The following is a 21839-nucleotide window of genomic DNA, read 5'->3' on the forward strand; positions in this document are numbered from 1 at the left end:
GCTATCCCTGCTCCCTGGATTACTTCTAATGGTGAAGACGCCGGGGCGACGTAATTTGCTGAGCTCCTGAATCTGCCCTCAGTCTATTCCCTTTCCCCACCCAGGGAAGAGAGGAGTAGTAGTGTATGGCAATACGCCAACCAGACTTACAAGGTAATATGTACAGGGATAAAGGAAATAACCAATCATACAAATATGCTCTCACAAATAACAGAGGGGAACACTGGGGAGTGAAGGAAGAGGAAATCAAAGTAGGAGAAGGAGAGGATTTGCACACAATCAAAACCAAGCAACAGTCTTAAGATAAATCCACCAAACACCTCCTCAAGCAACAAAACTCCACCAACTCCTGAACCATGCAGCATGAAGCTAACTCTGGCAATGCCTGCTTGCCAGAGGCGAGTATATATAGGAGAGGTGAGTGGCCAACACTGAACAGCAGAGAGCATCACCAAGGAAAGCTTCCAGGAGCTCTCAACTAAACAGATTAACCCTTGCACTGCTAGAAGAAACCTGCACCGTTTAATATGAAAGTGAAGTGCTTCTAATCAGTGCAGGAGTAGGAGAAATCAGACAGCACAGTCTTCTGGCTCCTCTCTAAACCCGTGACATCATGTTTCAGTAAACTGGCCATCATCTCTGTGCTTAGTTTTGTTGTAATGTGGTGGTCACCTAGTCAAGGAAGATGGTGGAGAAAGACATTCTTTTGCCTAAAGAATAATGTGCCTGAAAATAATATACTGTAAGTACAAACAGCACTGTCTCCCTGTCTCTCTCTGTAAATGCTGTAGCCAAAGGTAATATTGCATCCCTAATGTCTTTCAAATAGCAGTGTCCCCTATTTTGCTGTAAATTATATTAGCACAGATAGTGCTGCCTCCCTGTTTCTGCTTGTAGATGTTGTAACCCCAGATAATACTCCTCCCCATTACTCTCTGTATGCACAAAAAAAGACTGTCCTTTTTTGTTTCCATAAATGATCAAGGTAAAGATAATTTTGCCTCTTTATAACTAGTTTAAGAAAATATTCTAATGTCCCCTTATTTCACATATGCACTGACAGTACTGTCTCAATTTTTCTCTGTATAAATAATACTTTCCCTATTTCTTTCTGTAAATGGTGTATTGTAGACATACATCATATTGTCTCCCTATTTATCTCTGTAAATGATATAGGCACAGATAGTTCTTTCTCCCTGTCTCTCTCTGTGTAGTGATTTATGCAGCAAAAAATAACAAAATATTTAAGATATTAAGTGGATAGTTTTTTTCTCTCTGTAAAAAATGTAAGCACAGATAGTGCTGTATATCTGTTCCTCTCTGTAGAAAATACCTCTTACCTGTTAATCTCTACCTTTTTCTTTGCATAAATGATCAAGGTAAAGATAGTCTTGCCCCCAGGTAAGTAATATAAGCACACATTCTAATGTCTCCTTATTTCTTCTTGCAAATTTTGTATGCACTGATACTACTGTCTTCTTTAGATAGTACTAGCCCCTTATTTATCCTCATAAATCATGTACTGTAAGCACAGATCATATTGTCTCCCGCTGTAAATCATGTGCGCACAGATAGTACTTCCTCCCAGTCACTCCTTGAGTAGTGAATTATGCCGCAAAAGTGACAACATATTTCTCCATTTTCTACATTCTGTGATGACAAATAGGACATTCTGTGATGGAAATAGGACTGCACTCAGATGTCATCTGAGTGCAGCCCAATGTTTCCCACACACTCATTAACTTGCCTGGCCGAGTGCGATTCGAATATCTGATGCAAATCAAGCATGCTGCTATTTTTCAGACATGTGCACGGCCCCATAGACTAACACTGGTCCGAGTGCGATGTTTTGTCAGATCGCACTCGGACCAATAATACGGTCGTGTGCACAAACCCTGAAGTATCTTAACATCACGTGCTTCCATTATATCATCATTATAAAATGACGCCCACCTGTCAGACACCAGTTTGTTGTTATTTAATTAGATGATTAAAATTCTGCAAGCAAGTGACAAAGCCAACTGGTTCAATGGGGCCTGGGAAAGAACATGAATCCTATTCTATATATACCGCAGTCACTGATTTATCAAGTCCTATTACACAGGAAACATTAAGCACCGACTGAAGGCAATTTCTCATCTGACTAAAGATTCCAGCTGGTGACGCATTGCTTCCAGGGCTCGGATTATACAGATCATATCATTTATGACAGCACATCTCACGCTGTACCCATGGGGGCTTTAACTTCTCAATGTAACTGGGTAGCCTAATGGCAGTGAAACTGTACAATGAATATATTGCTGGAGCGTTGTCCATTGCTGAAGCAATCAGTCAGCAGATGATGTTACATCATACATAATTTACCGACTGTCATATTTAATTGACATATATAATTCTCTGTCATTTCTATAATGTATATTAACATGTTACATACAGATACATACTCTCATGATGATAGGGCGATGGGAGTTTCCCTTTTCTCTGCGAAATTTTATGAGAAATTTGGGAAATTCTCTTGTAAAGGGTACGCCTGAAGGAAAAGGGAAGTTTGTTTGGCACGACTTCTATAGTCCATTACAGGGACAGACGCAGTGTGGGGCCCCTATACAATTAATGTGTGTGTCCAAAGATACAGAAAGATACATCCCGGACAAACGTCAGTCACACACTGACTAGACACATGGCAGATAGACGCCAGTCATGTACTAGACACATGCCACATAGATGCCAGTCACACACTAGACACATGCCATAGAGACACTATGCAAATTGTCTCTTCAGAGAGGAAGAGGACTAGAACTCTAGTGCCACCTATAGGAAGTAGCAACCCTAAAAGTCAATATCGACTCTCTAACGAGCCTTGTCACATGACTTAGGATAAAAGCCAAAACCACAATCTCAATTTGCAGACACTGCCCCTCATCAGTGCAAAGTGTGAGATCCGGTTTGGCTGGGTGAGAGGCATCTGACCTGTATCCAAGGGGTAATGTTTCTCCTTGTGGAGAGTGATGTGTTAAGCATGTCAAGGTGAGGAGACTTTTAAGCCGCAATGCTCCTCGAGGAAATATGAAAATTGTCTCTTCAGAAAGGAAGAGGACTAGAGCTATGGGAAGTAGCAGTCCTAAAATATCGACTCAGAGATCTGGAGAAACGTTGACTTTTAGGCTGCGTGCCCACTATGCGTTTTTCAAGCGTTTTTGCCACGGAATTTCTGCAGCGAAAACACTTAAATGCTTGGTAATACGTGCCCCATGGTCCCCAATGATAATCCGCATGTGCTGTGCACATGCTGCTGAAATCTCCGCTGCGGATTATCATTAATACGCAGCATGTCCATTAATTTTGCGGACACACAGAGTAATTGCCGCCATTGACTTGCATTGAATCGCTTAATATCCGCATGACTACATGTGCACATGCGGATATTAAGCGATTCAATGTGTGGATGGTACCCGGGTCTGGAGAAGAGGAGACTCTCCTCCAGACCCCGGTACCATAGAACCTGTTAAAAAAAGAATTTAAAATAAAAAATAAACATTATACTTACCTTCCGATGGCCCCCGGTCTCCTGTATGATGCGTCCTGGCTCCCCGGCGGCTCGCGAAGGTCTGAAAGGACCTTCCATGATGTCATTTAGTCATGTGACAGGTCACGCGACCACTGCCGTCGGCGGTCGCGTGACCTGTCACTTGACTAAATTACGTCATGAAAGGTCCTTTTAGACCACCGCGAGCCGTACAAGAGACCGGACGCTCCGGAGAAAAGAGTGGGGGCCATCAGAAGGTGAGTATAATGTTTTTTTTGTTTTTTTTACCATCCTTATTCTTTTTATCAACTATTAACTTGGTCACACTATATAAATCCTTGCCGGTTGCTAAAATCGCTTGGAAAAGCACTTGATAACCCGCAATCAGAAATGCATGCAAAAACGCTTGACAAACGCTTCTGCCTGGCAGGAAAAACGCATGTAAAATCCGCATGTGTTTTTCCTGCCAGGGAGATGCAGAAAAAATCTGCAGCATTTCTGCATCGTGGGCACATAGCCTTAGGATTGCTTCTTCCTATAGGTGGCACTAGAGTTCTAGTCCTCTTCCTCTCTGAAGAGACAATTTTCATATTTCCTAGAGGAGCATCGCGGCATAAAAGTCTCCTCTCTTTGGCGTGTCAGGCTTGCCATGTTACATAGACAATAGTAACACAGTAGACACACGCCATATAGACGCCAGACTCACACTATACACCTGCCGCGCACACTATTCACAGTGCATATTTTAATCACTCATATTGACATGTGAACTCTACACACATCACTCATCACAAGCGTCCCAATTACCATACACTCATCACTCTCATTCTTATACCCACCATCCTTCTTCTGCAGGTAACACACAGGGAACTTTTTTAGCTGTTAGAGCTTCACAACTAAGCCACACCCCTTTCTGGTTTAGCCACACCCCACTGTGTCACCAAGCGCAGTCATACTGCATCTGAAGGGGCTATTTTACAGCAATTCTTTTTCCCATCTCTCCGGCCTCTGAATGCCTGGCATTGATGCACAGCAGGGATGGGCCTCTTGCCCCCTCTGGGCCTGTTTGCAGATGAACCAGTTGCATAGGTGCTGTGTCCACCCCTGATCCATTAGATATTAAAAGCTGCAGCTACATTATATATTTAGGAACGAAGGGAAGTGTCTGGATTAGACAATGCATTTGGGCTCAGTGGCGGCAGCTCTGGTTCGCAATGAAATAAAGCTGCATTATGTGATCTTTGCAATAAAGAAATGTAACTGCAACATTGACTTTACATTAGATGCACTTTATGAGAGAGGAGAATACAGTTTTGGGGTCCAGCAGTCAGTAGGATAAGGGATAACTTGCCGATCGCTTGGAGTCTAAACACCGAAATCTCCAGTGATCCTGAGAACAGGAGTCTGGAACCACAAGAACTGCCTCTGTCTTGAATGCAGTGGAGTTGCGCATTCTCAGCCTCCATTCAATTCATTGTCAATGGGGCTGCCATAAAAAGGAAAGCATTGTTGTCAGCGTTCACAAAGTTATCCCTATCCCTAAGGATAGGTGATAACTAATGATTTTGGGAAAAAAAAACTCTAAGCCTGGGTTCACATAGCATTTGCCACTACATTCAGTGACTCTGTTGTGAATTACATCCAAATCCCCGTAAAAAGGGATTCAGATGTATGTGCCAACATAGCCATTGATTACAATGATTCAGACCGAGTCACGGTGTGCGCTGTCATGCATTATTTTCAGTCGTATAGGTCTATTGGAGGCAGGCAGGAAGACATAGTTGACTACGTCTTGCTGTGCTGCCGCCTTAAGTCGTACACAACCAAAAAATGCTACACGACTGAGCACTGTTATGCATGTAACTCACTTATACATTGATAATGGGAATAATTAAGCCTACAACACAGAGAACCCACACTCTACTGGTCCCTGTACAGACTAGACAATCCCTAGTCGCACAACTAAAAACACCACCTCAGACCTGGCTCCCTAAAAGGCCGATGAGGGGTTTCTCATACCTCTTGGGGAACCAGAGGGGAGGCCACTGTGCACAGCTAACCTGGAGAGGGAAAGTGTGCAAAGGGATACGAAGATCCAGAGTGATGAAGATTAAAGCATGTGCACAAAGGGGAAATACGGAGAACTAAGGAGAATAATAAATGAAACACGAATAATCTCTCACCAACCTAACTGAAGAGAAAGGAAAGGTGCCGGGAAGGCAGACAAATAAACACACATCAGAAATACAAATGGTGTTAGCCTAGAAGGGAAAATCCCTTCACTGAAGAGCTGGAACTTCTTAGCAGTAATCCACTTAGAAGTATAGCCAGCAAGGAAGTGCAGTGAAGGGAGAATATATTTAACCCAACCTAGAATGTGATAGGGCAAGCAAAACGGGTCAATGGGAAACACCTGAAGAGGAGTATACTCAGAAAGGAAAAATAAAGGCAATAGGAACCATTAGCATAAGGACAGGGAAGAAAAGGGCAATAGTTCAGCACACAGGAGAGCTGACCACGGTGCAAGAGATCACTAGATTGAATCCCCAAACCAAGCCATGACAAGCATATGGTGACTGCTTCTGCATCGGATTGATTATATTTACATTTTGATAGACCAGACTTTTACAGCTGTGTAGATACCAAATATGTTAATTGTATTAATTTATTTATATTTCTATGTGGATTATTCCAATTTTGCTATTTTTTTTTTATTTCTAAAAACGTTTTCTTTTTTTATTATGTTATTTTGCAGTACCCATAGAATGTGTGATCATCCAATCACTTGTACTATAAACATTAATACTGCAGTGTTCATAGGAGTACTGTCATGGCATGTACAAGAGCCTTCAGCATTCCCCCAGCTACAATGGGAAGCCATCACACTCTGCGATCCCATCATGGAGGAATGAGAGGCGCTTGGAAGGGCTTGCCCGGCTGGTCTCACTCTGTATATGCTGCTGGCACAGCTTGACAATGACATAAAGAGGTTAACAGCAGTGGACAGCACTCAGATCCACTCGCTGCTGTTACAGGTGGACACTGGCTGTGTAACACAGCCATCATCTGCCGAGAAAGATACAAGCTCAGTTTCTGACCATCATACTGAGCATCATACCAGGGGTGTTCATTAAAGATTTCCCCTGACCGACTTCCTGTGGACTGAGAGCAATAAAACTTGGCACAGTTATTATTCCTTCTCTACATAGGTGCCACCTAGGGACACACACTTTCCCCATCTCTTTAAGCAACTGTAAACACCTCGCTTGTAGAAGTCGACAGGTTACTCCAGGAGCATGCTTCCATTTGGGCAACATGTGAGTTGTGATCTGGTGCATTGTCTTGCAGAAGGCGGACACCTTTGGTGAGCATGCCACGTCTCTTGGTTTTGATGACCTCCCGCAATTTCTGCAGCACTGAAGCATAGTATGCCCCAGTGATCATGGTACCCTTTGCTAAGAAATCCATCAATACTACTCCATGCTGGTTCAAAAATACTGTGAGCATGACCTTGCCTGCTGAGGGTTGGGCACGGGCCTTCTTTGGAGGCGGTGAGTCATGATGCTTCCATTGGATCAACTGGACTTTAGTCTCAGGATCATAGTGATGGACCCAGCTTTCATCCTGTGTTCAGTCTGTTGAAAAAGTCCTCCTGGTCTCCATGGCACATCGTCAATAGAGCCTGAGAGCATTCGACTCGTTCCTGCTTCTGAAAAAGGTGTGAGCAGCCGGGGAACCCAGCGAGCGGATAACTTATGCAGGTGAAGATGGTCTTGGATGATTTTTTCCTGTCAGGAAGGGGTTGAAAAAGATGGTGTTTTTTATGTTTTGGGCTTTTTCTATTTACTTTTACAAAAAAATCAGTCGTGTTAATGACTCCTTAGTGTGACCCCTATCATATAAATTATAGGTCATTCATATGAGTGTATTTTATATGTTGTCCATATTTCAAATGGATTGCACGTGGAACGTCTTTACCCGCACACCGACCATCTGCGTGTAACAAAATTGCAGCATACTCTGAAATCCGTTTTTTGCATTAGACTCACCCATTAAAATAAAAAAACGGATGCCATATGGACACCATCCACATGGCATCGGTTTTTAACAGATCTGTTGCATTAACATATGAATCTGTTTTTGGACATTTAATTGTAGAGGTATAAAAACACTTCTCATGGATTCAAAAACAGACATATAGATGAAAATATATATAAAAATCTGCTGTTTCTTCGGGATGAAAAACGGATGATTTCAAATACGCTGAACCCGGCCCTACATTGCCGTTCAGATGAGGTTACCTCCCTGTTTGAGGCTCTGTTCACATGTACAGCAGTTATCTCTCTTTTTGTATCCGTTTTGGAATTAAACCAATCGAGTGCAGGATCAAATTCATTTGAATAGAAAGTGAAATGTTATAAAATATCTTCCTTTCCTATCTGTTTCTTAAGCTGGATCAAGCCTGCACAACTTTTTTGTGTGGCCAAAAAGACAAAAAAAAAAACAGATAGCAAATAGATCTGTTTTTTTTTTTTTTAACATTGAAGTGTATGGGAAACAGAACATAACAGATGGTTTCCATTCTGCATTCGCTTGTAACAGATCAAGTTTTTTTTTTTTTTTTTTAATATTGGATCTGTTACAAAGGGATGACAACTGGACATGTGAACAGAGTCTTAGGAGATAAATGTAAGAGATATAAAAGTGTCCTGGGATTTCCTTTGCCATACTTGACCTATCAGTTAGCAGAGTGATTACGACAAGTGGCTTTTTCAAGGTCACGTAATATCGTGTGCTGAAATCACAATTCTGCCCTTCTGCAATGTTACTGTTTACTCTCCTAAATGAATGAATCGCACCTTGAGCACACAAGAAGCTGCCAAAAAAAAAAAGAGGAAGGAAAAAAATGGAATTATAGTGCACACCCAGTGCTCCGGGGGTTAATAATCGTGCGAATATCTCGCTGCGCAAGTGGCATTCTTGTTAAGCCCCGGGTCTTTCACTTTCGGGAGGGAGAGCGTTTTCTATTCTGAATGATCATGCTGTTGTGACATGCGGATCTGCTGGTGACCGGAGAGCACTTGACATGAACCCGTAACCAGCATATGCTTTCCTGCTTCAGCGATGGGCACAGCGCACGAGTCAAAATAGCTGCGTGATGTCACATTGTAATGAGAATGTGCTCCGGCCAATTGGTGCCAAGAATTGTCTGGACAAGGGTGGATTCCTTTTACAGTCTTTTTAAAGAGACATTATTCACAACCGCACATGACAATCCCCTGCCTGACTTTTCCTGATGTGGAATTTTATAAAAGGAGTCTTATCGGTCACCGCTGACCTTCCCCAAGCAGGAAGATCTTGTACGGTATCTGCAGCCGCTTTCACCACTTAAGGAGAAGAATTCAGTGTGTGAGTTGCAGATCTATAGCACAGCTGGTAATGCAGGCTGCCTGGGAGTATCTGCTCCATACTTCCTAGGCTCCAAGGTGGCCAGCAATCAACAAGTGGATTTCTCCAGAATCTCCAGCCTTAGATTTTTTTTTCTATACAGCGTTATTATTTTTAGACAATTTTTTACATTTTTGGCAATTTTTTTTTTTTTTTCATTTTTTTTGTGGATATGATCTTCTGAAGAGGAATTACTTACTGCCCCTGATGAAGCGATTTGGCAGTCTCAGAGGTAGCAAGAAACGAAAAGATCAGGGACGGGGCACGGAGAGACGTCAATCAGAACCTCATGGACTCCTAGGTATGATGTGTACACCTAGTTGTGTTAGGGTTTTGCATGTACAAATTTGCCTTGATTTCCCTAATATGCCCTCAGGTCTTCTTATATTTACTCACATTTGTCAGTGCAAGTAAATTTACTTTCTATACAAAGTGCTCTTATAAGTATATTAATAACATTTCACTTAAAACGATTGGCTAAATATAATAATAAAATATGTTATATAATCAATAATGAGAATTTTACCAAAAAGGAGTATGAATGCTGACTGTAAAGTTAATGGAGTCATGTTAAAAATAATTCATCAGTTTACATGTTTTATACTGTATATATTATTTGTATTATTGTGGAAACTTACGTCATAGAGAGAGAACTATGAGACAGATCGATGGATAGATAGATATGAGATAGATAATAGATACATATGAGATAGATATGTGATAGATATATAGATAGATATGAGATAGATAGATAGATATGAGATAGATATGTGATAGATAGATATGAGATAGATATGTGATAGATATATAGATAGATATGTGATAGATATATAGATAGATATGAGATAGATAATAGATATGTGATTGATATGAGAAAGATAGGTGATAGATAGATATGTGATAGATATATAGATATATATGAGATAGATGATAGATAGATATGTGATATATATGAGATAGATGATAGATAGATATGAGATAGATAGATGATAGATATATATGAGATAGATAGATGATAGATATATATGAGATAGATAGATATGAGATAGATAGATAGATGATAGATATATAGATAGATATGAGATAGATGATAGATATGTGATAGATATATAGATAGATATGAGATAGATATATAGATAGATAGATAGATAGATATGTGATAGATATATAGATAGATAGATAGATAGATAGATATGGGATAGATGATAAATAGCTCAATTGATAGATTCCAGAAGAGGCAGCGCTGAAAAAAAATCATGAGCAATGACTGACTTATTCACCCAATATAAAGCTATATTTCAGCCCTAGTAACATGGTAAAAGTACTTTTATTTTTGGTTAATATTTTTTTAGAGCACCCTCAGGCTCCAACAGGGGCAGACATACCATTGGTACAAGGTGCAGGGGCTCAAGAGGTGAGAGGGTCTACTGCCAACTCCAAAAAAGATGGAACTGTACATTATGATGAGATATTGGACTGTAAAGGGCCCATATAATGTTCTTGCACATTACCCTTTCCTATGTGTGTTGTCCTGTAGGCTGGCACCCCAGCTATTGGACTGGTGATGTTCAATTTCATTGTGTAGATTAATACACTGTATGCTGACTTATTAGGTAAGTGAGTATTTTGACCGTATCGTCATTTTTATGCAGATTTTCCTCCTACAAGCTGTACACACCTGAATGCTTATTGGATGAAGCAGATCAGGTGATGAGTATTTGTATAATGAGGGGGGTGCGGCCTAAGGATAAAATACCCTTTATCAAGGTGTACAGAATTATTAGACAGCTTGTTTTTCTCAAGCAAAATGGGCCAAAAAAGAGATTTAACTGCCTCTGAAAAGTCAAAAATAAGTCTTACAGAGGAGGCAGCAGTGTTGAAATTGCTAAAATATTGGGGCGTCATCACAGAACCATGAAAAGATTTGCTGCAAATAGTCAACAGGGTCGCAAAAAAACATGTTGTTGGGAAAAAAAGACGTACAATAACTGATGGATAGAATAGAAAAAAACAGAACCAAAATAAAAGCAGCGGCGTGGAACAGGTGGGTGCAGTCCCATATGCTGTGACTACTGATGAGCGAGTGTGCTCGCTCATCTGACCTATATGGAAACAACATAAAGGGGTTTTCTGGTCATATGATATTGATGAGATGACCTATCTTTTGCATAGGTCATTCTTTCTTCGAGCACGCTTGGGTGCTTTCCAAGTATCTTCGGCGTGCTCGTATATTAAGTTTGAGTCCCTGCGTCTGCATGATTTATGGCTGTTAGTCAGCCTCAACACATGCAGAGATTGCCTGTTTGTTAGGGAATCCTCACATGTGTTGAGGCTGACTAACAGTCATAAATCATGCAGACGCAGGGACTCAAACTTAATATACGAGCACGCCGAAGATACTCAGCACCCGAGCATGTTCGGCGAAGGGGTTAAACGAGCACACTCGCTCATCACTAGCTGTGACCAAAAAGCCCCCAATACCAGGTAGCACTGCAAAGTCAAATCTATAAAAAGTAGGGGTACTTTATTGACAAATATCTTACGTAACATTTTGGCTCCAAATATTACAGTGAGACTTTCTCAGGCGTGAGTGAGTGGAGCGTTCATTCATTTGTGGCCGTAACGCATTGTATACGGTGTATAAATGTATCTTCTGCTCCACTGTCCTTTGAACTCTAGAGGTTGACCAGCAGGAAATTTCTTCTTTTTCCTTATAAAGTATTACAGAATAAATGAGGCAATGCTCATCTAACCAGTTCCCACCACACCTATTACTGCCGAGACTGAGCTGCAACTGCCACTGGCCAAGTGTCCCCATTTTGGGATGACATATAAATGTAAATATTGCTTATTTTCTAACTCATTTTGAGCCATTGTAAAAAAAATTACAACCCCTCTAAACGTTCCTGAAGTCCAGTCAATGGTGCAATGAATTGTGTGGGGTTGGTCTGGTCCACCAACGTACTATATGATCTTCAGGTGTATAGCGGATGTGACAAGATATTGGGTTCCAAAAACCTGATGAAGGAAAATTTGGAGCCAATTGGAGTTATTCACTTGCCACTAGGAATTCCCTTTCATGAGTTAATCTACAAATATCCAGGTAGACCTTATTTATCATATGCCCTGTAAGTACAATGATATTAACAAATGTTGCAACATAATTCACCTGAACAACCACCCTCTAGCCTAGTGCTTTCACGGCAGGCGGTCGGTGGACTTCTTATAATGACCTGTATTTTTGGAGCAGAATCGTTGCCTTTGAGCGGATCACGCAGCCACAAGTTGGGTGTCAGAGACAGTCGGACATCCAGAGAAGAAAGCCGAAATTTATACAGAACTCTCAATGAAGAAAACCTACGAAAACGATGCCAAAAGGAAACAATTACAGCACAGCTTTCATTTTGAAAGGACGCTATAAGAAGTGAAAGAAGTGATGAGATAATTAATATTCCTCAAAATCTTTTCTGACCTTTAGGGAAACAACATAAAGGGGTTTTCTGATCATATCATATTTCTGACCTCTCTTTTTCATAGGTCATTTATCCAACTGGGCAATTTTTCATTTTTGCGATTCCATTTTTTTTCCTCTCCTTCTTTCGAGAGACATAGCTTTTTTTCCATTGACATAGCTGTGTGAGGCCTTGTTTTTCGTAGGATGAGCTGTAGGTTTGATTGACCTCAGTCATTTTACCATACAATTTACTGGAAAATGGGAAAAAATTCCAAGAGCCGTGAAATTACAAAAAGAAAAACAAAATACAATTCTGCCTTTGCTTTTTGAAAAAGAAATAAATAAACAACATAGACAACTTCCCGCTGATGACACTTCGTGGAATAATGCTTTCATCAGGTATACATCACACGGGGGTGGGAGCGGGAGAAGGGATGGGAGCCAGCAATCATGCTATTAAAATGCCGCTATCAGTGATTGTCAGCAGCATTTAAATGGTCAAACAGCAGCAAATAGAGCTAAGCTCTGGCGTCTGCTGTTACATGAAGATGTCAGCATATGTCTCGTCTGCCGGGTATGATGCAGGCTCAGCTCCTGAGCCCACTCCATGCTCAAGGACCCAACATATTATTTACCAGTACATAATGTGTTAAGAAGGGTTTAAAGGGGTTGACAACATTGATACCCTATACTTAGGTGGCCAGTGCAAATGACAGCTGATTGGTGGTGGGTGCCTGATGTTGGACCACCACCGATCTCATCATAATGACCTAATCTACGGATATGTTCTGGGCGTCTAGAGTGGTTTCCGGGTCATTGCCGGCCTCCCTGGTGATCTAGGAGAGTGGATAAGTAATGCTAGCTTCCCTGGTGGTGTAGGGTGGTGGAGGTGTTCATGCCTACTACCAGGGTGGTCACGGTTGATGGAGGGGATATCGCCAGCTTACCTGATGGTAGTAAAAGGTTTTATTCAGACATAGTGTCCTGTGGTGTACACTCCTGTCTAGACTCAAGCAACATACTGAATATATTAAGATTAACTGTCCTAATGTAATTTATTAGGTCCATAGTTGTCTCTGTGTCTGAGGAGAATGTTCTTCCTGATTATTAAGGAAATGGTCTGGAGGGTCTTGTGCTGCTGGGCCTCTTTCTCTTTGTAGTCCCAGACTACAGACCTGCTTAACACCATATTCCACAGAATACTGACTGTATAAATGATAATAGAGAGGAAAGGAGCTGTCAAGATGGCCATCAGTATGTGTTGGCATCCACCATATTTTTCTATTCAAAGCAAAACAACTGCTGCTGATATTTTGACAGGACTGAAAAGTGAAGACACACATAATGTAATTTTGCTTTACCTGCTGTCCCCCATTATCACAATCGCTCCCTCAGTCACTTGTACAGGAATGAATTTTAGTTGTTAATACTAATGAGGGCACTGATATACAGTGGCATGTAAAAGTTTGGGCATCCCTGGTCAAAATTACTGTTATGTGAACAGTTAAGCAAGTTGAATGTAAAATGATCTCTAAAAGGCCGAAAGTTAAAGATGACACATTTCCTTTGTATTTTAGACAAAAATATATATATATTTTAATCTTTTACATTTTCAAAATTACAAAAAAGAAAACGAGCAGATGCAAAAGTTTGGTTACAGGTATTGCAGCTTGTAATTGCTTTTTGTAGCCAGACAAGAGTCTTTCAATTCTTGTTTGAGGGATTTTCATCCATTCTTCCTTGGAAAATTCTTCCAGTTCTGTGAGATTCCTGGGTTGTCTTACATGAACTGCACTTCTATTTTGAGGTCTAGCCACAGATTTTCAATGGTGTTCAGATCAGAGGACTGTGAGGGCCATTGTAAAACCTTCAGCTTGCGCCTTTTGAGGTCGTCTATTGTTGATTTTTGACGTGTGTTTAGGATCATAATCCATTTGTAGAAGCAATCCTCTTTTCAACTTCAGCTTTTTTACAGCTGGTGTTATGTTTGCATCAAGAATTTGTTGAAATTTCATTGAATCTATTCTTCCCTCTACCCATTAAATATTTCCCGTGCCATTTGCTGCAACACAACCCCAAAGCATGATTGATCCACATGGCGAGATGTTATTTTCCTGAAATTTTTTTCTGAAATGTTGTGACCTTTTTTCTCCACCCATACCTTTAATCATTGTGGCCAAAGAGGTTCTATTTAAACTTCATCGTTTCCACAGGACTTTTTTCCAAAATGCATCAGGCTTCTTTAGATGTTCTTTTGCATAATTCAGACGCTGAATTTTATGGTGAGGATGCAGGAGAGGTTTTCTTCTTCCATAGAGGCCATATTTGTGCGGGTGTCTCTGAACAGTAGAACAATGTACCACAACTCCAGACTCTGCTAAATTTTTCTGAAGGTGTTTTGCAGTCAAGCGGAGGTTCTGATTTGCGTCTCTAGCAATCCTACGGGCAGCTCTCACTGAAATTTTGCTTGGCCTTCCAGACCTGTTCCTGTTAACTTCCATTTCTTAATTAAATTTCGAAATGAGGAAAGGGCAATTTGAAAATGCTTTGCTATCTTCTTATAGCCTTCTCCTGCTTTGTGGGCCTCCACCATTTTCAGAGTGCTAGGCAGCTGCTTAGAAGAACCCATGGCTGCTGTATTTTGGCACAAGGTTAGAGGAGGCTGGGTTTTTATAAAGCTGGGAAATTTGCATCTCCTGACCTTTCCTAACGATGATAGTGAACAATCCATAACACTAACAAGCTAATTAAGGTCTGAAACCTTGGTAAAAGTTATCTGAGCACACAAATCTCCAAGGGTGCCCAAACTTTTGCATCTGCCCATTTTCCTTTTTGTAATATTTAAAATGTAAAAAAATGCAATATATTTTTTTTTGCCTAAAATACAAAGGAAATGCGTCATCTTTAACTTTAGCCCTTTTAGAGATAATTTCGTTTTTAACTTGTTTAACTGTTCACAATAACAGTGACCAGGGGTGCCCAAACTTTTACATGCCACTGTAGATGCAGATACTATGCGGATGCTAACGTTTAAGTGAAATGTCAGCAATGTGAGACACTTTTATATGAAAAAATATTTGCAACCTTCAAAAAAAAAGTATTCTGTAAAAACTGCATATTATATATCAGATACATTAGTAGAAATGCATCTAAATACAAAAATGCTGATTTGCTTCCTGGTCCGTGACACCCTCTTGACCTGCCTCAGGCAGTGATTGACAGATCTGCCATTTCTGGTGTGTCAAGACCCAGTAAGCAGAGACCATTGGAACCAGGTGAGCAAGTGAACTGGACCTGCAGGGGTTTGGGGAACGTGAGTACCAATTTTTTTTTTATTATTTTCAAAACTTTACACTGCAAGTTACATTATTATTTTCTAGTAATAAAATAATAGTAGTAAAATAATAATTTTAAAAACCCTAATTACAACCTGCTAACCCATCCAAAGTCCTGGTCCATGTGGAGTTTTAAAAATATGTGTTATTCCCTGAAAAACTTATTTAATACTCAATGGACCAGTGACCAAAATTACCAAATTACTAAAATTCAGCTAGTAAGGCACAGTCATATGTTGAACCCGAATCTCAATATACAGTATATTGAACTTTAATTCATCAATCTGGTAATGGTGAAAGAGCAAATGTTATATTCTAGGATTCTTGTAAACCACAATGAAACAAAGAAACCAAACTGTTCTCAAAGAATAATGGGAGATGTTATTTTATATAAATACATAATATCTGTGTAATCTCATGGAACATCCCCTTTAAAGGAGGGATACATTGGAAGAAGGAATAAATAGGAAAGTTCATATTTAAAACAATAATATAGTGGCCGTGGCCTTTCTAAACATTCAGTCCCCTACCTGCCGAAGGAATGTAATTTAGCCATCAAAGGCCGAGCTGTTTTATATTCCGGGCTTTGATCTTGACTTTTTCAAATTACTATTTTTGTTCTAAACCTCTAATGTATAATCTTTTGGAATATTGTATTTTCTCTTAAATGCACAACAAAGGCTAAGCGCACACAGGAGCCGATTTAATGTAGTAAGCCTCACGCAACCAGGTGCATAGTAAATATATGAGGGGTGTATACAAAACTGTCTTTTTATAAAAAAAAAAAAAAAAAAACATCTGTTAGTATATTTACCAATGAAATTTTCCATACATGGATGTTGTGTGCCTGTGTGGCACCCCAGGGGTCTGATTTCCACAGTAACAGCCATGTTATGTCTGAGAGCAGGTGGGAGGTCTCTTGGTCAGGGATCCTATGCATGCCACACCTCCTGCCCAGTCCTGGGAGGGGAAGAACTTCCCCTATATAAACCTAGGGCTGAGGCAGGGTTAGTGAGTAGAGAAGAAGCAGAGAAAAGAAGCAAATATAGGAAGAAACAACAGGAGCTCTGTGGGAGCAGTGTTACAAGGAGTCAGGGGCTGGCAGCTGCAGAGCTCGCCCTGACTGGGAAGCTATCACCGGACCCGGAGTCCGAGGCTGTGGGGACTAACTCCTATCCAGCAGCAGAAACCGACCGGCAGGGGATTGCAGGTCCTCTGGCCCAGAAACCCGAAGGCACGGTCACACGCGTGGGACCAGCACCGCCGTCGTGGAGCGGAAGCTACTAGAAGGCCCCGAGTCACCGGCCATACGGGTGAGCACCACACGGTACACTCAGGGACGTGGGCTACTTATACCCGCCTCTAGCAAGGTAGCCAGAAGAGTATCGTTAGTTTGGGAGGTCTACAACTCCGCCTGGCCAGGGGAGATCCCATCTGCTCAAGGACTGACCAGGCCCCAATCGCTAGCCAGTACTCCGGGAGGGTCTATCTTTGTCACCAGTAAAGACCCTGAACTACACAGTACCGTCTCCGAGTGGTTCCTGCTACCCCCATCATCTACGTCGGCTGCCCTGAGGCCATACCCCTCCCGTTGGGGGTTATACTATCACGCTGCACAATCCTACCACCGGCCTCAGCGGTCTGCCCTGCAGCAGCAGCTCCCTGGCTGCACTCAACGGGTGGCGTAGTCGTCCAACATCTACCGCTAAAACAGCGCCACTTAGTCTGACTCCCTGGGCACGGACCGGATCACCGCCACGAGACTACAACCCTCAACAGATCCGGCTCCGGGTAAGCTCCCGCGTGCGCAACGCAGCGCGACACAGGCCCAGGGGCGCGTCAACTTTTGGCGTAGTCGGCAGGATCTCGTGCCCGCAACCACCGGGTACTGCGTGCCTGAAAAAGACTGTGAAAACTTACCCGTGGTGAAGATTCCCGCCATCCGGCGCCATCTTCCGCTTTCTTCCCGCCATCGGTGGAGTTTTCCCGCCATCCGGCGCCATCTTCGGCCTTCTTCCCGCCATCCGTGGAGTTTTCCCGCCATTGGACGCCATCTTGAGGACGCCGCGCGGGAAGAAGAGGGGCGTGGACTCCGAAAACGCGCGAGAACTGAAGCCCCGCCTCACGTCCGGACGTTGCGTAAGGTCCTGGAAGGAGCCCAGCAGACGCCGACGTCACAGGAGCGCGACGGAAGGTCCTCAACCCTGACGATCCACTGCGGAGCCGCGGTCTACGGAAGAGGATCATCGCAAGGTAGGCCACGGTCCACTAGGGGGGAGAAGGATGTCGGATACGGAGGAGAGCTACACCGCTCCAACCCCCGCCAGCGCCACCGCTGTTGCGGTCATGCCTTTCACCATGCCCTATATCCCGGGAGCAGCCTGGCTACCCCAGTACTCAGGGGAGTCACATACCCTGCAGGACTTTAGAGAAAAACTGGATAGCCTCTTCCAGGTGTACCCCCTCACAGAAGAGCAAAAAGTAAGCATCCTGGTGGCCCAATTAACCGGGGCAGCCCAAAGGGAGGTAAAGTCCTGGCCACCTGGGGGGAGGACTGTCGCAGGGATACTAACCCGGCTGAGGGACACCTTTGATACCCGCACCTCAGCCGAGATCAAGCTTAGATTCTACGGGTGCAAACAGCGGGCACATGAGAGTATAAGGGACTATGCCCTGAACCTACAAGAGGCCCTGAGAGCCATTAAGCAGACCGACCCTGACGGCGTGGGAGACGAGGACAGGCTGTTAACTGAACAATTTATAGAGGGTTTATATTGCAATGCCCACCGAACCCAGTTGCGGGCAATGGCCTTACAGGACCCTCATCTGGGATTTGCACAGTTCAAGGACAGAGCCATCCGGGTGCTCCGAGAACCAGCACCAGGTGGCGTTGTGACCCACAGACGCCCCACTACCACCTACCACCAGGAGGCGGCGCCCTTGTCGGCAGGGCCTGTGGGAGCTGATGCGCAGGCTTTGAACAATGACTCGGCTCCAGACCTGCACCATCAGGTCCAAGAGCTAGCTAAAAGCGTTGCTGCGCTAACCCGAACTGTGCAGTCTTTACAGGTTTCCACTCCAAGGAAGATCCAGCTGGCATCCGGACCGGAGGACATCCTGTGGTGTCGACCAAGGAGGACCCCACCGGCCAGAGGAAGACCCAGCGACCGATACAACGAGGACGGACGACCCATCTGCCGCCGCTGTAATCAACCCGGACATATGGCAAGGTACTGTCCTTTAAACTGGCACAACCTAGGGTAGAGGGCCAACCCCTAGGAAAAAGATCATCAGGCCCATCGAACTGGCGCGACAAATATGTGGGAGGACGTCCAGTCTTGCCTGTGGTACTGGATGGCATTCCTATGAGTGCCCTACTGGACACCGGGTCACAGGTCACCACCATCCCGTACGTGCTCTTCAAGCAGTACTGGAATGACTCGGATATTACCCGCTACCCTGACGACGACTTGAGTATCATCGCCAGCAATGGTCAGCCCGTGCCACAGATCGGATTTAAAGAGGTGACCATTAAAATTGGTAGAGTTGAACTGGCAGCACAGGGACTGATCATTGTAGACATTGACAAACACGAGAGTCACCCAAAGATAACTCTAGGAACTAATGTAATTGAAAATTGTCTTGCAGAGGTGATTTTCCTTTTACAGCAGGTTGCCAAGAACGCCAGCTCCGGCGAGCAGCGAGTGCTCCAAAAAGAGATCCGGGCACTGATGCGACGGCAACAGGTGGAACTCTCCGGCGGTGAGATTGGTAGCGTGAGAATGTGTGACCCTTTCCCTATTGCCATGCCCCCAAAAAGTGAAATGATGATTTGGTGCCGGGCAGCTATTGGTCTGAGAGGTAGAGATTACCAGGCAATGGTAGAACCAGTTTACTCAGACAGTAGGCCCACCATCTTGACAGCACGGGGGGTGGTTAATGTACGCCATGGGAGGGTGCCCGTTCGCATAATCAATATCGGGAAGAGGGAAGTGTACCTGCCCCGGTATGCCACGCTAGCCAAATTATATACCATTAACCAAAATGCTATACAATCTGTGGAACCCTTGCCTCCATCTCACCCGGAGGAAGGTAACGGCTCTAAGAAAACAATGGAGGACTGGTGTCAGCAACTACATTTGGGTACTGACTCCACTCCCTCACATCAGAAACAGGGAGTCTATCGGGTGGTTCAAGAGTACGAGAGAGTGTTTAGTAAACACCCGTTAGACTTCGGGCGAGTCAAGGGGGTAGAACACCACATCCCCACGGGAGACCATCCTCCCATAAAAGAGAGGTATCGACCCGTACCCCCTGCACACTACCAACACGCCAAGGGAATGCTTAGAGACATGAAGGAGGCTGGGGTGATCAGGGATAGCTGTAGCCCCTGGGCAGCTCCACTAGTCTTAGTCAAAAAGAAAGACAACACCATGAGGATGTGTGTAGATTACCGGAAAATCAACCGTATCACACACAAGGATGCGTACCCCTTACCAAGGATAGAGGAGTCTTTGGCTGCTTTAAGATCTGCTAACTTCTTCTCTACCTTGGATCTCACTAGTGGGTACTGGCAGGTTCCTGTAGCAGAGGCGGACCGGGAGAAGACCGCATTCACCACCCCGATGGGACTTAGCGAGTTTACCTGCATGCCGTTCGGACTCTGCAACGCACCAGGAACCTTCCAACGATTAATGGAGTGCTGTCTGGGCCATAGAAACTTCGAGACGGTCCTGTTGTACCTGGACGATGTCATCGTATATTCTAAGACTTATGAGGACCACCTGAAACACCTGGCGGAAGTGTTCGAAGCTCTGGCAAGCTACGGCCTAAAGGTGAAACCCTCCAAGTGTCACCTCCTGAAACCAAAGGTGCAGTACCTGGGACACGTGGTGAGCGCTGACGGAGTGGCTCCCGACCCTGATAAGATCACCGCAATTAAGGAATGGCCAAGTCCCTCCAGTGTAAAGGAAGTGCGGCAGTTCCTCGGGTTGGTAGGCTACTACCGCAGGTTCATCCCCGGTTTCACCAAAAAGGCAGCTCCTATGCAGGACCTCCTGATAGGCCAGTCCCGGAAGGCCAAGAACCAGAAGCCGCCCTTCAGATGGGAGAAGTTGGAAGAGGAGTCCTTCCGCCAGCTGAAGATGGCCCTCACGGGGGATGAAATCCTGGCGTACCCGGATTACAGCCAGCCCTTTATCCTCTACACCGACGCAAGTAACATCGGGCTAGGAGCCGTGCTGTCCCAGATCCAGCTGGGGAAAGAACGAGTAATCGCTTACGCCAGCCGAAAACTGCGACCCACCGAGAGAAACCCTGAGAATTACAGCTCATTTAAGCTGGAGTTCCTGGCAGTGGTGTGGGCAGTCACCGAACGCTTGAAGCACTACCTCGCTTCTTCCCGGTTCGTCGTGTACACGGATAACAACCCGTTGACACACCTGGACACGGCAAGACTCGGTGCCCTAGAGCAGAGATGGATGGCCCGCCTGTCCAACTACGAGTTCACCATCAAATACCGGGCAGGACGCTCCAATACCAACGCGGACGCCCTGTCCAGGATGCCAAACCTACCGGACGTAGGAGAAGATCCAGAGGGACTGGAAGAAGTCGAACTCCCCGCGTTCCACCGGCATGGGACCATCCAGTATTCCCACCGGGTAAGGAGTAAGCAAGCCGCTACGTTTAACCCCTTGCCTCACTACAACTGGGAGGAAACGCAAGACAGTGACCCTGCCGTCCGACTGGTTAAGGAGATGCTGACTCGGCCAGAGGCTCGCCTTGACCCAGACGCTCCGGAGGAAGCCAAGCAACTGTGGGCTGAGAAGAGTCGACTGTTCCTTTACAAGGGGAAGTTGTGCCGCAGAATGGTTAACTCCCGGACGCATGAACTAATCTGGAAAGTAGTGGTGCCACGAAGAGACGCAGCCATGGTGATGGAGGCATACCACGACGGGGCTGGACACTTCGGATGGAAGAAGCTGGAGTTCCTGCTGCGCGAGCGGTTCCACTGGGTAGGCATGAGGGGAACCATCGAGAGGTGGTGCAGAGACTGTGGCCCGTGCAACCTAAGAAG

At 44.1% G+C, this 21839-nt stretch overlaps 1 protein-coding gene across 4 annotated transcripts in view; it reads left to right on the forward strand.

Annotated features, from left to right (window-relative positions):
• PRKAG2 (protein kinase AMP-activated non-catalytic subunit gamma 2) overlaps positions 1-21839 on the forward strand; it is a 389933-nt gene that overhangs the window by 218958 nt on the left and 149136 nt on the right. Inside the window, exon 1 of one of the 4 annotated variants that reach the window (XM_073677722.1) lies at positions 8752-9275. The exons of the other annotated variants lie outside the window; for them this stretch is intronic. Within the exon in view, the coding sequence (XP_073533823.1) occupies positions 9182-9275 (94 nt within the window). The 5' untranslated portion in view covers positions 8752-9181. Of the gene's footprint in view, positions 1-8751; positions 9276-21839 lie in introns of those variants that run through there. 4 annotated transcript variants of the gene reach the window in all.

The sequence above is a fragment of the Phyllobates terribilis genome, unplaced genomic scaffold, assembly GCF_046119375.1.
Source record: "Phyllobates terribilis strain yellow unplaced genomic scaffold, ASM4611937v1 Scaffold_4__5_contigs__length_816908805, whole genome shotgun sequence".
Classification (NCBI taxonomy): Eukaryota; Metazoa; Chordata; class Amphibia; order Anura; family Dendrobatidae; genus Phyllobates; species Phyllobates terribilis.